We start from the raw sequence: 15468 nt of genomic DNA, 5'->3' as shown, positions 1-15468 counted from the left end.
TGTATTTTAGGTTGATAGTAATAGAATTACTAGTAGGAGAAAAAAAAATCTAGCCTCTTCCTCCCCAGCCCTCTCCCCCAAAAATTCCATACGTAACCAGGTTTGGCACTAAAAGTATTTGACAAAAAGTTGATTGTATTTATGTAAACTATATAATGGGAAAACTCTGGTTGGAAATTTATTGAACAGCCTTAAATGAAGATATTTCTGAAAAAGACTATTGATCAGTTACTATTGCACAGAGACAAAAATGATTAAGCAAGAGCACCTACTTAGTCAAATTGAAATAGTATTTTGAAATCCAAGTTACATAAGAATAGGTAGCTTGAATTCCAAAATACTATTTCAATTTGCAGTTTTCTTTCATGAAAAGAGAATAGAAAGAAAATAATATTGGATCCTAGATGCTGCTGAAGAATTTTTCAATATAATTTTTAATATAATGTATATATTTCTTTTTACTATTCGTGGACATCTTGGAAACAAAAACTTTTAGATGAGAGAACAGAAAACTACATTTTAATTTCTTTAGTTTTTGACTATCAAGAAGTTTGGTTGGTGAAAGGTGTTTTTGACAACTGAAGCCATAATACAGGTAGACGTCTAAGAATTTGGAAGAACAATCCTGTGGCAGTGTCTCTTATATAGATTTTAAAGACTGGTGTATTTTTCATTCTAAGTCACTCACCAATAAGAGAAATCATAGCTTCATACTTTCCTACCCACAGCTCCCACAAGTTAAAGATTGGCATGTACATAAACTGCACAGTTTGCCCCCTTCAGTAAGAAGTGTATGAACTGTGCACGGTTTGCTCCCTTTCAGTGAGAACCCATTTCAATTAAACATTTTGCAATTGTATTATTTTTGCAAAGAATAAGTGCAGTGCAAATGAAATAATTCAGATCCAAAGCCATGTCCCCATCACAGAACTCTTCTTACGGTATTTGGATCTTTAGCTTCTGAAAAGCTTTAAGATTCGAGGCCCTCTTGATTTGTAAGTGATGCGGCACAGAGGTACGTAGTTTGTGTGTGTAGGGCAAAAATGGTTACTTACAAGTTTCAGATTGTAGTCTTTTAATTTGATGAACTGTTAATTTAAAAATTATTGCCAGTATTTTAACTGGGGGGAGAGGATTGTGATTTGAAAACTTGTTTGCAGTATTTTAAATGACTAGGTTCCTCCCTCCCTCCCTTCTTCCTTCTCTCTCTGAAAAGGAGAGGGAAATAATGTAATTTAGTATTGCTGAACAAGGCTGATTATCTATCGTTTTTAGCTGCAGTTGTTGAAGTTTAAGGAGAAATATACATTTGATTAAGGTCAATTCTGTCTGCATAGCAAAAATGATAGAACTGATTTATGTTCAGGGGCTATACCAAAGCATAATTGGCAATGACATTTTAGTATGTGTTAATTTCAAATTTATTATTCAAATTATAACTTTTTCTGAGTTCATTTTTACTTTTGCCATTATAAAAAGAAAACTAATTACATTGAATATTCTAGTATTTAAATTATTTCATTCGTACATCTTGTTCCTGCAATCCTGCAGTGTAGATTTTGTCTACCATAACCCCCTCTCAATTTTCAGTTTCCTTGAAGGAGAAATTACAGTTAGGTGTTTCAATCAATGGGATGACAATCAGGAGTGCGTATATGTGAGTAATGGTATGCGGGAATGTCAATGGGAGACAGGGAGAGAAATGAATTTTTAAAATTGCAAGATTTTGTTAATGTAATAATTATTCTAATAAAGTAGAATAATATCATTTGGGCATGTTTGTTTGGACTGTTATGCAAGACTGACACCAGTCATGCAAATCTAAAAGTTTGCTGAGATTTAGAAAAGCAAATTTGGTTATAACTTGTCTTGTTTTAATAAAATTGTTTATAGTACTGGAATGTTTGCCCTTTAGCATTGACTGCAACTTGAAGTGGCCTATTAAGTTTCAATAAATAGTAAATATTTAACATGTTAGCCATTGTAACTCAATGAATAAATACAAATTAAGACATATTAGAAGAAGTCAGAATCTGTAGTCCTTAAACTCTGCTGAACACTATTACCTTTCTCAGTATAGGATTGTGTTATTCAGTGCTTTTTTTCTAAAAAAAAAAAAAAAGGTGCTGGAACTCACACATGTCATACAACTCACCTTGTCTACCATACAAGGTTCCATCCAAAAAAGGTGCTGGAACTCCGTTCCTGGCATTCTATGAGAAAAAAAGCCCTGGTGTTATTTGTCAGAGAAAAAAGTCCTCCAGTTATTTTCAGAGATTAGAATTATGTTTCCATAATATTTTATTGAAAATGATTGAAAATGATTTGTTTTACTCAGTATACAGAATGGTATTTTTCCTTTTTAGAGCCTAGGCGACATTTTTGTCTGACTGTAAAATTGATATTACTGAAAAAAAAAGTTTGTAAACTTTATGTGGCTTCTCTTCCCAAAGTCTTTTAAAAAGATAAAGTATTGTTGCTCCTTGTATATTAACTTTTAGGATTGGGGCTAGAAGTAGCATGGAAGAAAAATCAATTCTGGATTTAGGAAGGAGTTAGGACTATTGAAAACAAGAATGTGATCAGGTATCAAGAGGAACAAAGTAGAAAATGTGGATTTAACAATTATATATTTCTGGCAGCTAAAAGTCGGGGAATTCAAAATAATTCTCTCTGTACCTTCCTTGTAGAATGTACAGCTTAAACTCTCAGAATGAAGTTTTCAATCTTTTTTTTTTAACTAAAAAGAGCAGTCAACTTATTTATAGAACTTTTTCTGTAAAGCTACTGTAGTGACGAGGCCTATTTTAGGATAACGGGCAGTGGTCAACAAGCATGACCTCCGAAAAGCATGGTATATTTCCAGGAAAGCAAGTTGGTGGATCTGTGTGTAAAGCCACAATAAACAATAAATTTTCAATATATGTAGTTTGTTAGCCTGCTTAGTTGCTATACATAAGGCAAACACTCAATAGGGAAACAGGGAAAGAATTAATTATAAAAGATGCACATAACATGAAACATCATGTACCAACTTAATCACAAATCAGCAATGTGTATGTATGTGCATGCAGATTAAAACTGAATCTTTTGCATACAGATCAACACTGAATTTAGGATGAAAAGGACTCTGCAAGGGAGTAATAGGATGATTTAAAGCATGGGCGCTCAACCTTTTGGTTTGTGTGGGCTGCACTGTGTGAAGAGGAATTGTCTTGGACCGCAGATAAAATATATAATGTAGTTAGTATATATAAATCACACAATAGTGTTAAACATTTACAATCTTGTGGGGCTGCATTACTAACTGTCCAGGGCTGCATGTGGCCTTTGGCCACAGGTTGGACACACCTAATTTAAAATATGTTTCTGGCAATGTTTGTTTTGGTAGAATTAAAAAGCCTAAGATAAAAGATAAAAAGATAAAATTTAAATCAAATTTCAAGACAGTTTTTAGGTTGGAAAGGATCTGACCTCTTAAGACACGGTGGTGCTTTTATTTAATTATTAAAAATGAATTATCTAAGAAGGCACTCTTTTAAACAGTGCACTTTTTTTTCTTTATTGTTTTTCTGTTTTAGTTCTGGTTTAGGGTTAGGATTATTTCCTTTAATCTTACCTTATTGATTGTGGTTATAGTATGTACTCTGTATACTCTGTAAGCTGGCAAGAGTTGTTAGACTGCAACTGAGTGGATACAAGGTTAACAAACTAACTACAGGTACTCCTCAATTATGACCATCATTGAGTCCAACATTTTTGTTAGTAAGTGAGACAGTTGGTAAGTGAGTCTTGCCCCATTTTATGACCTTTCTTGTCAGAATTGTTAAGTGAATAACTGCAAATGTTAAGTTAGTAACATGGTTGTTAAGTGAATCTGGCTTCCCCATTGACTTTGTTTGTCAAAATGTCACAAAAAGTGATCATATGACCCTGGGGCACTGCAACTGTCATAAATATGAGCCAGTTGCCAAGCCTCTGAATTTTGATTATCTGACTGCGGGGATGCTGCAACAGTCGTAAGTGTGAAAAATGGTCATGAGTAATCTTTTCCAGTGTTTTTGTAACTTTGTATAGTCACTAAATGAATGGTTGTAAGTTGAGGACTACCTATAACTAATTACCAGAGCAGTAAAGAAAAGATAATATATCACAGTTTATGAAAGTAATATAGCACCAACTTTCACAAGTACACAGTGGCCTGAAAATCAGTGAAAGAAGATTATTTTCACTTCTCCATAGAAGTTGACCTAGGAAACAACTCTTTGCAAGGTTATTTATAGTTTGTCAACAAACAAGGGAGCAAGCCTAGTGAAAAACAGTTAAGGTAGAATGGATACCCTGCACCACTGGAACACAAGGAGAGCTAAGCCTTACAGGAAGTGGGGGAAAAAAAGACATTGCCGAACAGGAGACGGGATGGGTATCCCCGAATACTCCCTGCAAAAGCCAAAGAGGAGTGCTGTTATAGTTGGAGATTCACTATTATGATGAATTAAATATGTACTGACTGGATGTATTGGAAGTATTGTCTTGTGAGGTGTATTGTCTGCCAGAATCAAGGATGTGACTGTTCAACTAAAGACTTATTAAATAATCTCTTCCTGCCAATATACAGTATATGAAGACAAAAGGCACTGAAAAGGAAAGTTAGAGCTTCGTTTCCATGAATTCTGAAAAACTGAAAAGATATTAACTCACATGTGGTTATTCATCCTTCCAGTCCATAGGAAACTACAGGAAAGGAATAGAGAAAGAGAAAGAAAAATTAGAAATGAATTGTACTGATAGATTAGGTTTCTAGAAGTATGGTCCACATTATCTGGATAACAGACTGCTGGTACAAGATGGGTTCTACCTCACAAAGATTTATAAATCTTTATTTGACCAAATCATGGTCAGGAATCAAGCTGAATCCTGTGGAAGTTAAAAATTCTGAATTAGAGACCATAAGTAAAGATGTATGCACTGTGGGAAAAAAACCTGTTACTGCAATGAGGCCTATGAAAGTACATAATAAAAAGAAGTTTAGTTTATAAAATTCACGTCTTTCATTCTCTCTACACTAATTGTTGGAGTATAGGAAATAATTGTACAGCAAATACAGCTTGTACTAAAGAAATAGAAGTACACATCTGCTCAGAAATTCAAATGAGTGAAGTTGGTAATTCTGGAGAACATGGTTAAAATAGTTGGAAGAAATAAATAAACAAAAGGAAGGGTGATTTTAATTACTTGACCATTTGTTGGGAGACAAATTCTGCCAAGAATAATGCTTCATGGGTAGCTCCTGACATCACTTACTATCATCATTTTCTTTCATGGGATAGAAGGCACAATAGGAGTACTTAGTATTTATCCTAGACTTAATATTAACAGCATGGAAGATATAGGTAAGAAATAGTAGCACAGGAATATTGGGGAAAACCTGACAATAGATTTAAATCAGTTGGACTTTGGAAATACATTCAGAACTTTCATAATTAAGATTCATTGCACAAGACAGTAATGTGAGAAAAAGCATGGAGGTTCCCACAAAGAGTTTCTAATAGCATTCCCAACAAAAATGGTGGATAATAAAATAAATGGTTACACAAAAAGAGAAAGAAACTTTGGATTATTTTCCTCAATAATAAATCAACAAGTGTAATATTTTTGACTCATTTGTTTAATTGAATTCTTTTTTTCTAATTTTAAGACTTGTGTGGGGAATTCTGCATATTTATGCAGAAATATTGAACAAGTCACAACTCACAACATTTAAGCACGACTCTTCAAAAAAAGAGAAAAGGATTAGGAAACTAAAGATAAGACAGTTTAACTTCAATATTTGGAAAATTATAGAGTAAATTCATTTGAAAAAAAATATCAGAGGTCATCATGGCCTTGCCATATTAAAGTTATTTAATTTTTAAAAACAAGGATTTGATGTAATAAATTGTGTGGACTGATACAGGTACAATATGTTCTGTTTTCAGCAAAATATTTGATAAAATACTTGATGTACTTGGCTCTTATCCTCTCTTATTCCAGAAAGCTATGGAAACCATTTTACTTTCAAAATGACTTTATGTGGGCAACTCTCTAAGTATTATCATTTGCTTTAATGTGAGTTTGAAATTGCTGTGATTGTTTTTGTCCATTACCCTGTATCTGTAATGATTAAAATAATATATAAATACAATACAATAAATAAAACAACATATTGATGAGCAAGCTAACAGTGTATGCTGAATGGCATAAACAACTAACTTAAAAACTACTTTGAATAGTCCTTGTTGATGGTTCTTAATCAAACTGGAATGAAATATTAACTAAGGCTCAGTCCTGAGTCATGTACTGTTTTATTGATTACCTAGATGAGGAAGTGGATGAAATATTCATCAGATTAGTAATTTGTATAATTAATAGTTCATGTAAAATGGATAACTAATACCTTAAAGACAGAAAACTCAAAATAATTTTAATAGATTTAGAAAAATGGATGTATAAATAGCACAGTATAAAATTTAACCGAGACAAGAATCAAATGTATTCAGTAAGAGATTCCAAGATTAGTAATAATACTTATGAAAGTGTGTCAGTAATATGATGTAGCTGCAAAAAAGGCAAATTCATTTTTGGATTGCATCAACAGAATTTATTTTAGTTTCCTTTTCCTTTCCTTCTGAAAACTGGGACTCTGGGCTAGTAAGGCAAACAGGCTTGGGGGTGGGGGTGGAGTTTGGATGGAGACAGAATGAAAGCTGGCCAACTTAGTTATTCCTTCATTTCAGAAATTAGCCTCACTTTTGTTACTGGAACTCAAATGGAGGGAAAGGAATTGGATGCTGTTAAGTGAGGTATGGGGTATGATTATGGCAGATCTATATTTAAAGATGAGATCTTTTACAGTTTTGTCCAAATTGCTGGGCGATTCTGTAAATTCAGATAGGGATTCCATGTTTTTAGAATGTGTTCAGTCTGACCCAAGAAAGGAGCCTTTTTAACTTAAACACCATCAGTTGTATTAGGTGGTATCAGAGCTGAAGATCACCACTATCCTGCTAGGATAAAAACTGCATGGTGCATCCACAGAGCAACAAATATTAGCCTAAATTGCTCTCCCTAGTTGTCAGATGTATTGTGGAAGTAAGAAGTAAATTTCTTGGTGGTATTTTTGAATTGAAATTTCCAATACTTCACAAGCCTAAAAAAGGTTGCAGAACAAGTGCAAAGGATAATTAGAGATACGATCTGTAAAAATTAAGTTATCTTTTGCCCTAGTTATTTCCTTAGAGTATAGAACTGTGATAAAAACAGATGATGGTAGCATGGTATTATATTGTCCCATGCCTTGAATTTATAAATTTTGAATAATGCAACATATATACAACATATATATATACAGCCTTGATTCACATTAATGTAAATATTTAGAATAATATCTTATACTAAATGTTATTTATTCATTTGAGTTATATACCATCTTCATATTCAGGAAACTGCTAAAATACTAAACCTCCAATTTAGTATTTTTCTTCCATATATCAATTACAGCATGGTAAGAAAATATTTTCATAGGTACTTTGAGATTGCAGTCAGATACCATCCATTTTCTCACTCTTTTGTTGTTTTAATGGAAATAATGCTGAGTTTTCTGATATGTATGAATCAGTTCATTGCCCTCATTGAGGAAGCACATTGTTGCAAAAAACAGAAGTAAAAATATATAGTCCCTATGCTAACTAGGCTCCATACCATGTGTACCTTAAAAGTGGCAACCAGTATCATAAATTGAACCCAGAAGCCAACTGATAACTGGCGCAGTTCACAGAACATGGATGTTACATGGGTATGACATGGTCTACCCACCACTTGCGGACCAGTTGGTTCTCAAATGGTTCTCAAGGACAGCTATGTGTGGAATACATTGCAGTAGACCAAAGCAAGGCATGAGTGACAATAAGAAAAATCTCCCAGTCCAGGAAGAGCACAACTGACACACAAGGGGAATGCCACCCTGGGACAAGCTTCCGGCTAGTCTTCAAGTTGGAACTGTGGAGCGATGCCCTCTGATTGTACCTGAACATGGAAGTGCAACTCTATTCAGGACCAGAGATGGAAAATCCCCAGCACGAGGAGATTTGATCATTATAGCTATTGAATCATGTGAGGATTGAGTTTGAACTTATTCCTCCCTATCCAAGCCTTCACAACTTCATGTGCCAGCTGAAGGACAAGATGTATAACTGGTAAGATCAGCATATGGATGATACATGCCCCGAGACATCCTTCAAATCAGAGCATTGGACTTAACCTTGCTCATAACAATTTAATTTAATCTTGGCCAGTCAAAGCTATTTCCTTTATCAGCTGAGGTTAAGAAGATTTATAACTATCTTGGAGTGGACCCTGTTTCTTGTTGATTTGGAGGGATAAAACCACAAAGATCTTCAAAGTCCGTCTTTATTTTTTGTAGAAGGAAACTCATACTATTGTAAGATGAAAAAGCAGAGACATCACCCTGCCAACAAAAGTGCATTTAGTCAAGGCCATGGTTTTCCCAGTTGCAATGTATGGATGTGAAAGTTGGACCATAAGAAAGGCTGAGCGCCAAAGAATTGAGGCCTTTGAACTATGGTACTGGAGAAGACTCCTGCGAGTCCCTTGGCCTGCAAGGCATTCAAACCTGTCAGTCCTAGAAGAGATCAACCCTCACTGCTCTTTAGAAAGCCAGATCCTGAAGTTGAAACTCAAATACTTTGGCCACCTAATGAGAAGGAAGGACTCACTGGAGAAGGGCCTAATGCTGGGAAAGATTGAGGGCTATAGACGAATGGGACGACAGAAAATGAGGTGGCTGGATGGAGTCACTGAAGCAGTAGGTGTGAACTTAAATGGACTCCAGAAGATGGTAGAGGACAGGAAGACCTGGAGGAATGTTATTCATGGGGTCGCGATGGGTCAGACACGATTTTGCAATTAACAACAAGATGAAAAAATACATGAAAAATATGGAAACATGAAAAAATATAAAATAGTGGGGGGAAAAAGAAATAAGTGCAGAAAAGAAAAAAGAAAAAATATTAGGAAAAAGAAGTGACTTCCTATCTTCTTTATAGCAGTTAGAAACAAACATATTTTTCCTCCTCCCTCTTTAAAATTTCATACATATTTTCCCTCACTCCATATTTAATCTTTTTAATTAACAAAAGCCCCAAAACCCTGGTCATTTTAATTTTTGTAGTGAAAGTTCCATAAAGGATTTTTGACCTGTTATGAAAATATATATTATTTTTCTGCTGGTCAAACAAATCTACTTTATATTCTTTCCTCATAGACAGTATCTAATTTGCTGCTTTGGACAGAATTAATTGAGTATTGAAGTATTTTTGTATAGTTTGGTCTCTTGTCACTTTGGGCCTGTCACTCTCTCTAAGCACAACACACATCACAGGTTTGTTGTGAAAACAGGAGGAGGAAATTGTGTTGGATAGGTTGTACTATTGTACTATTTGTAAAAATAGTAAAGGAGGATACAAATAATTAACTAAATAAAAAAATCTTCCAGGCAGAGTGCACAGGTATATCTCTTGAAATCTTCTCCTTATATAGTTTCTGTTAGAGGTTCAACAGCCCCCTGTTTGATTAGGTTTTCCAAATTTACTCTCAGACTTAAGTACATTCCTCTCTTGGTTCCAGTAAATGCCATTTCCAGGTCTTCAATAATTGCTCTGATTTGTTATTTTCATTTTATAATCTGGGATCTCCATTTTTTTCCATTAATTTATTTTCTCCAATCATTTATATTGCAGATACTTCAAAATTTTAAATTCATTTTCTCTTCCACATTTGCAAATCCATTCAGCCAGGTCTTTCTTAAAAAATTCAATTACTGAAGTTTTCACTGATTTTATAATAATCTTCCACAATTCCTCAAAATCTTTTATAACATCACTGAGTTACCATTTACAACTACAAATATTTTTTCCTGGTATTTGCTGTGTTAGAAACTTTTTCTACTTTCTTGATAGTAGCCAGCTGGTAGAGCAACAGTGAAAAGCTGTTCAGAACTATGAGATGAGCAGCAAATAAATTTGATAGATAGGTAGATAGATAGGCAGGCAGGCAGGCAGGCAGATAAAATGATGATGTTATCCATTCAGTCGTGTCTGATTGGGTGAAATAAATGACACTCCCCCCCTTTTCTTCCTTTCTCTGCATCCTTAACTTTTAATCCCATTCAACATATTCTACAATCTATGGACTTTAATGACAATTCCTTGTCTTTTAGTTTGGAAAAATCCATTAATCATTTTTCTTTGAAAATTCAAACAATCCTCTTTCCCACAGAGGCATGTGCTATTTATTTATTTGATTTGTTTAACCAATTTGAAAATGCTTTAAAATAAGGAGAGTCCAAACTCAGCTAAGCCCTTTATCCATTTTAAATGTTCATAGTCTAAACTTTTAGCAAGTTTTTTTTTGCTGTAGATTATTTTTGATTCCTTGTAGTCATTTCTTTTTATTTCCTTTTACTCATGCCCTGGGGTTTCCTTGTGAGGAGCTGCCTTCCAAAGTGCACATAGTTGTCCTCTTTTTATTCAGAGAAATTTCCCTGACTAGGGCTTACTGTTCAGTCATAGTCCTCTGCTTCATTGTTGACCCCACTCTTCAAAAATGTGTCAATCTGTCTGTCAACGCAGTGACAATGGATGTCATCACTCTGACAACTGACAATCAGCAGCCATTTTTATTTTTGCTTCTAGCGTGCCTTTCCTATTCTTTTAGAGTTCAGATTTAGAAGGGGCGATGGGGTAAATGCTTGAGGGTTTAGCTAGCCATAACAATATAGAAGTGTGGGAACTCAAGGACATGGCCTGATAAGGTTTTGGCGGGCTGAAGGGCCAGTGAGAAAAGCCTGCGTCATGCATTAATTGGTGAATGTGATTTATGGCAGCGTTTGTGGGATGAGAATTACAACCTGTTACTTTGTATCTGGGGGGAAGGAATCTCAGTTTTGGGTTCAAGTATGTAAGTGCCCATACTTTGTTTCCTGATAAAATGTTATTTAAGGAAGAATTCTTGCCTTGAAGTTCTTTTACTGGTTTCATCTATTGGAACCATGACACTGTCATGTTCAGCTGTAAATAGATGTTTTCTTTGTGGTTGTGTAAGTAAATATGCACTAAGTTGTTCCAGAAGATAGAGGAGATAGAGGATATTGAAGTAATAACTTTATAACTTTTTCACTTAAAGCCTTTTCAGATAAAAGAAATCAAATATAATGCAAACACTTTTAAGTCTTTTTATTTCTACAAGCTTTAGGCCTTGTTTTCACATGTTAACAGATCTTCTCCAGTGAGTGTTGGCATTCACATTCTCCTATTGCACCAGCCCAAGGACAAAATGCAGTATCCAGTCTGGATCGGTCATATTTGCCTTCATTTGAGACAAAATGCAGTAATTGTGTGTGGCTTTATGTTGTGCAAATAGACAAGATGAATTGATTTTGAATGAGTGACTAATTGAGATAACTGAGAATTAACAGTTTTCAGTTTTACAGGTTTGCGAATCAGCATTATAAACTATGTAATTATTTCTTGTAGTATACTTAAATCTCTTGATAATATATTTTAGCTTTACATTTGTTTAACTTATATATTTTAACCTATGATTAAAAGCTATATTTGCATGAACATTCACCCTCTAAAATTAGCAGATGGGCTTCTTTTGCAATTTCTGTTTTTTGATGATACAAACACTGATACTCTTCACTGTTCAGTTGGGATGAGGAGAGTATTATCTGGAACTGGCAGAAAAATTGACTAAATCTAGGCTGGAGGATACAATTACTAAATAATTAGGGGGTTTTATCACAGTGATTCATTGGCATACTTTTAACATTTGCACAGAGGTCTGTTCAGAACCTTCTAAAGCTTACAACCTTGTTTGGTAGGACATATCAAGCATACTGTACAACTATGCATAATCTATCTTATTTGGTGTTGGTATCTCTACCTTCAGAGATGACCCAACTAATTTTCCAATCAGTAGGGAAAATATCTTTATCCAGACTTTGGTTTCTATTGCTTTATGGTTATGGATGGTTCTATTCCATGGCCCTTTAGGATGAAATATAGCAGTCTATGTTGGCTTCTAAGGGTTTCCAAGTGTTAAAGTCTTCATCCTGGTTCATCCAAGCCGGGAATAAATAAGCAAACATGGCGACTGCTTTGGGAAGAAGTTTACAGTTTATTGCAGAAAGATGGTTCTTCAGGAAAGTGCAGAGGAGAGAAGGGGGTGAGCACATGGTGTAGTAGGTTTTTATATCCCCTCTAGCCTTTTGTTTGGAATAGTTTCCTGTTCCTGTGGCATGAACCTTGAAGCTGTTTCTGAGTGTTTGTCTAGGCCTTGATATCTGTGGTTTAATTCTATTATCATATCCTGCTTCCCAGGTGATGGGGCTAATGACGCCTAGAGTTTGGGTGGGGTATGCAGATCTTCTCTTTTGTCTTCTTGATTGCTCTGGCTCCAACTTTCTGATGGTTTTACATCTGCATTTGTATGGGCCTAGCTCTTGCTTAGGGCAGAGAGATAGATTTGGGGCCAGGTTTGGTTTTAAAAAAGTCCTTTTGAGGAAAAATATATTTTTCTGCCCTTTTTAATATTTCTTTCTCTGGGCTAACTTCCCTCACAAGCAACTGAAATTTATTTATTTATTAAATTTCTATACCACCCATCTTACCTAAGTGACCTGGTTTATAACAACATAATAAATAACTGTCATCTAGTATTATAGACCAGATTTCTATGCCCAAGAGCTGTAACCTTTGAAAGTCCATTCTCTCGTGACAACTATATCTCCTTCCAGATAAAAGCTTGTTATTCACTTACATGTGTGAATTAGATTACAATGAAGAAATGGTTACTTATTTGTAGTTATAATTCTTCAAATGATCATCAGAGTTTTTACAGAAGCAATCCTCCTATTCTCTTGGCCGAGATAGTCATTGTTCCTTCAAATCTGGGTGAAGGAAATGAAGAGTTTCCTTCAGGGTTTTTACAAAAAGCCTTTAATGTATAGAAAATTCTGAAGAGAGCATAGTCCACTTGTGTAAGTTCACAGATAAAAGTACAGGTAAATAACCACAGTAGCTCTTTTTAAGACAAAAATGTCTTAAATGTATAACTTGCAGGCTTAAAGGGGTTTTCGCTTGTTGGTGTTGGAGATATGTTAATAGATCTGGAGGACGGGAACACAGAGAATGTAAACATGAAATTATCACTTAGAACTCACCATGGGCAACATTTAATGAGTTTATTGTTATGCTTGGAAAATACAGAAAGAAAGACACCCAGAATGACACCCAAGAGGATATACATTTGGGAATTGGCCTTAATTGTCAGAAGTAATTGAATACTTTAGAACGTCATTCTGATATTGTAATAAAGCTCTGTTTTGAACCATGCCTTGTTACATACTGGTAAGCTTCAACTGCATTCTAGCCTGACTATGGAGCATACCAGCTGGAAATAATACAACTCATATTTTTAAGAGATAGTATTTTCAGTTCTTCAAATTATGTTGTGCACATTGATGCATTTGAGATCTGAATCAGTTACCAATGAAGCTTGATGTTGGGGCTATTATTTAATTTTGAGTTAAATTAATGTTTATGCCAACTGATTTGGTCCTTCTAATTCTTCTGTATGGTTTTCAATCTATCTGGGACAAATTATTGAATTAAAACCTTTTTTTTGAATAGGTTGTCCTGATGTTTTGTTTGTTTCCCTTGCATTTTATAAGACAAAAATAACTGTCAGGTATGCTCAAGATGCCACATTTCTGAAAAAGTTTGTGCACTTCTGAAGTAATTCAGTCTGGCAAATTAAATGAAATGTTTGGTCATTTATTTTTGTCTTTTAGTCTTGAACTAGTGTAGGGCATTTGTACACTACACCAATGTAGTACCATACATAATGTTGAATTGATCACTGAATGTAAGAATTTATTGTATATATTTCTTTTTGTTTATTTTTCCTATTGCTGGCCCAAGACTGTAATAAAGATGTGACAGCTTGAAGTTTGATCCCCATTAATAGTTGAATTGCAGTGTTTCAGTATTGTCTACACGTCTTCAGTACCATGTGCTGACTTGTGAAGTAGTTTTGAGGCTGAGATAGCCCCAGAGACTGCATGTTGCTCTAGCATTTGTCACAGCAGGAAAGGAGCTTGTTTGGCTCATTTCAACACTTTCCTCTGTATTCTCATGGACAGCCATTCTGAAGAGCAGTGCCAGATGCCTTCCTGCTGCTTTATTTGGATTAACTTTCTTCAATAGCAAATAGCATCTCCTGATGCATTGCCTGAGATGAGGTTCTCATCCGGCCTCATGATGTAGTTGACTCATCAACTGCAAATAAATAAATTAAGTTAATTTTCCAATCCAAGTAGACATTACAATACAGCCAGGATTAGAATAAGGAAAACATCAGCAAAACATCAGCATCAATAGGCATCAGGTACCTACTGTTTGTTGAAGCTTTTGTTAGACAAGTGGACTTGCAAGCTATATATTTATATATTTTTAACAAGTCATTCTTTTATTTGCTCCGAAATGGACAATTAAAACTTTAAATAAGTTCCACTTTTCACAGTTATTCTTTTGGTACGCTATTTTTGAACTTTATAGGCTGCCAAGTTCTCCCTGAGAAAGAGGAGATCCTGTGATATCCCACATGCAGTCCCCATAGTTGCTCCTTATGAGTAGACCACAAAAATTGTTCTGCAGTCGGCTTATGTGTTGAACTGATGGGAGTCAGGAAAGAGCCATCTTTGTTCCAGGAATGAACGTAGCTCTTTTTAAGGACATAAAGCTCAACCAAGCATCATTTCTTAATCACTTTGGATATATTTTATTACCTTTGAAATATTAAGACCCTTCAGAATAGAGAGTTATATGGTATTCACTGGATCAGTTCCCTTCTCCTTTGAGAAGTATGTTTAAATATTATTTTAAACTTTTGAAAAAATAATCACTTTTTGGATTAAATAGCAAAAGGGGTCTTAGAATATTGATTTCAGAAAGTGGCAATGAGTTAAGGCTTCATATGGATCAGAATTACAACATTAAATAAATTACAAGCATCCTTCTAGGCAAATGGTGATTACTTGGATTTCTTTAAAAGAAAACATGATATAGGACTTTTGAAGGTTGGACACTAGAGGGAGGTAGGAGATAATAAAGAGTTTAATTAAAGATTAAAAATGGAGCAAAATAGACCAACAATGGAATTTGTGATGGATATTTTTGAATAATGGTCTTTGAAATTATTTGATATGATTGATAGCTAGTCTGTCAATAAAGTTACAGAAGAAGAACAAACTATATTGGATAAGTTTGAAGTTAATTTGAATATAGTTTTAAGGGTGACAAGTAATGAGAAGATATGGAAGATGTATTGAATATATAAACAAAATCA

At 34.7% G+C, this 15468-nt stretch overlaps 2 protein-coding genes across 10 annotated transcripts in view; one reads left to right on the top strand and one right to left on the bottom strand.

Moving 5' to 3' along the window:
• KDM4C (lysine demethylase 4C) overlaps positions 1–15468 on the top strand; it is a 192047-nt gene that overhangs the window by 70331 nt on the left and 106248 nt on the right. The gene's annotated exons all lie outside the window — the stretch shown is intronic.
• The window catches only part of LOC120313822, a 68190-nt gene continuing 66863 nt past the window's right edge, over positions 14142–15468 (bottom strand). The window contains exon 2 of the mRNA XM_039356160.1: positions 14142–14399. Within this exon, the coding sequence (XP_039212094.1) occupies positions 14367–14399 (33 nt within the window). The 3' untranslated portion in view covers positions 14142–14366. The remainder of the gene's footprint in view (positions 14400–15468) is intronic.

Source organism: Crotalus tigris, unplaced genomic scaffold (assembly GCF_016545835.1).
Source record: "Crotalus tigris isolate CLP2741 ecotype Arizona unplaced genomic scaffold, ASM1654583v1 scf7180000018786.1720131, whole genome shotgun sequence".
Classification (NCBI taxonomy): domain Eukaryota; kingdom Metazoa; phylum Chordata; class Lepidosauria; order Squamata; family Viperidae; genus Crotalus; species Crotalus tigris.
Note: the sequence above shows the minus strand (reverse complement) of the source record. Positions and strands in the feature narration are given on the sequence as shown.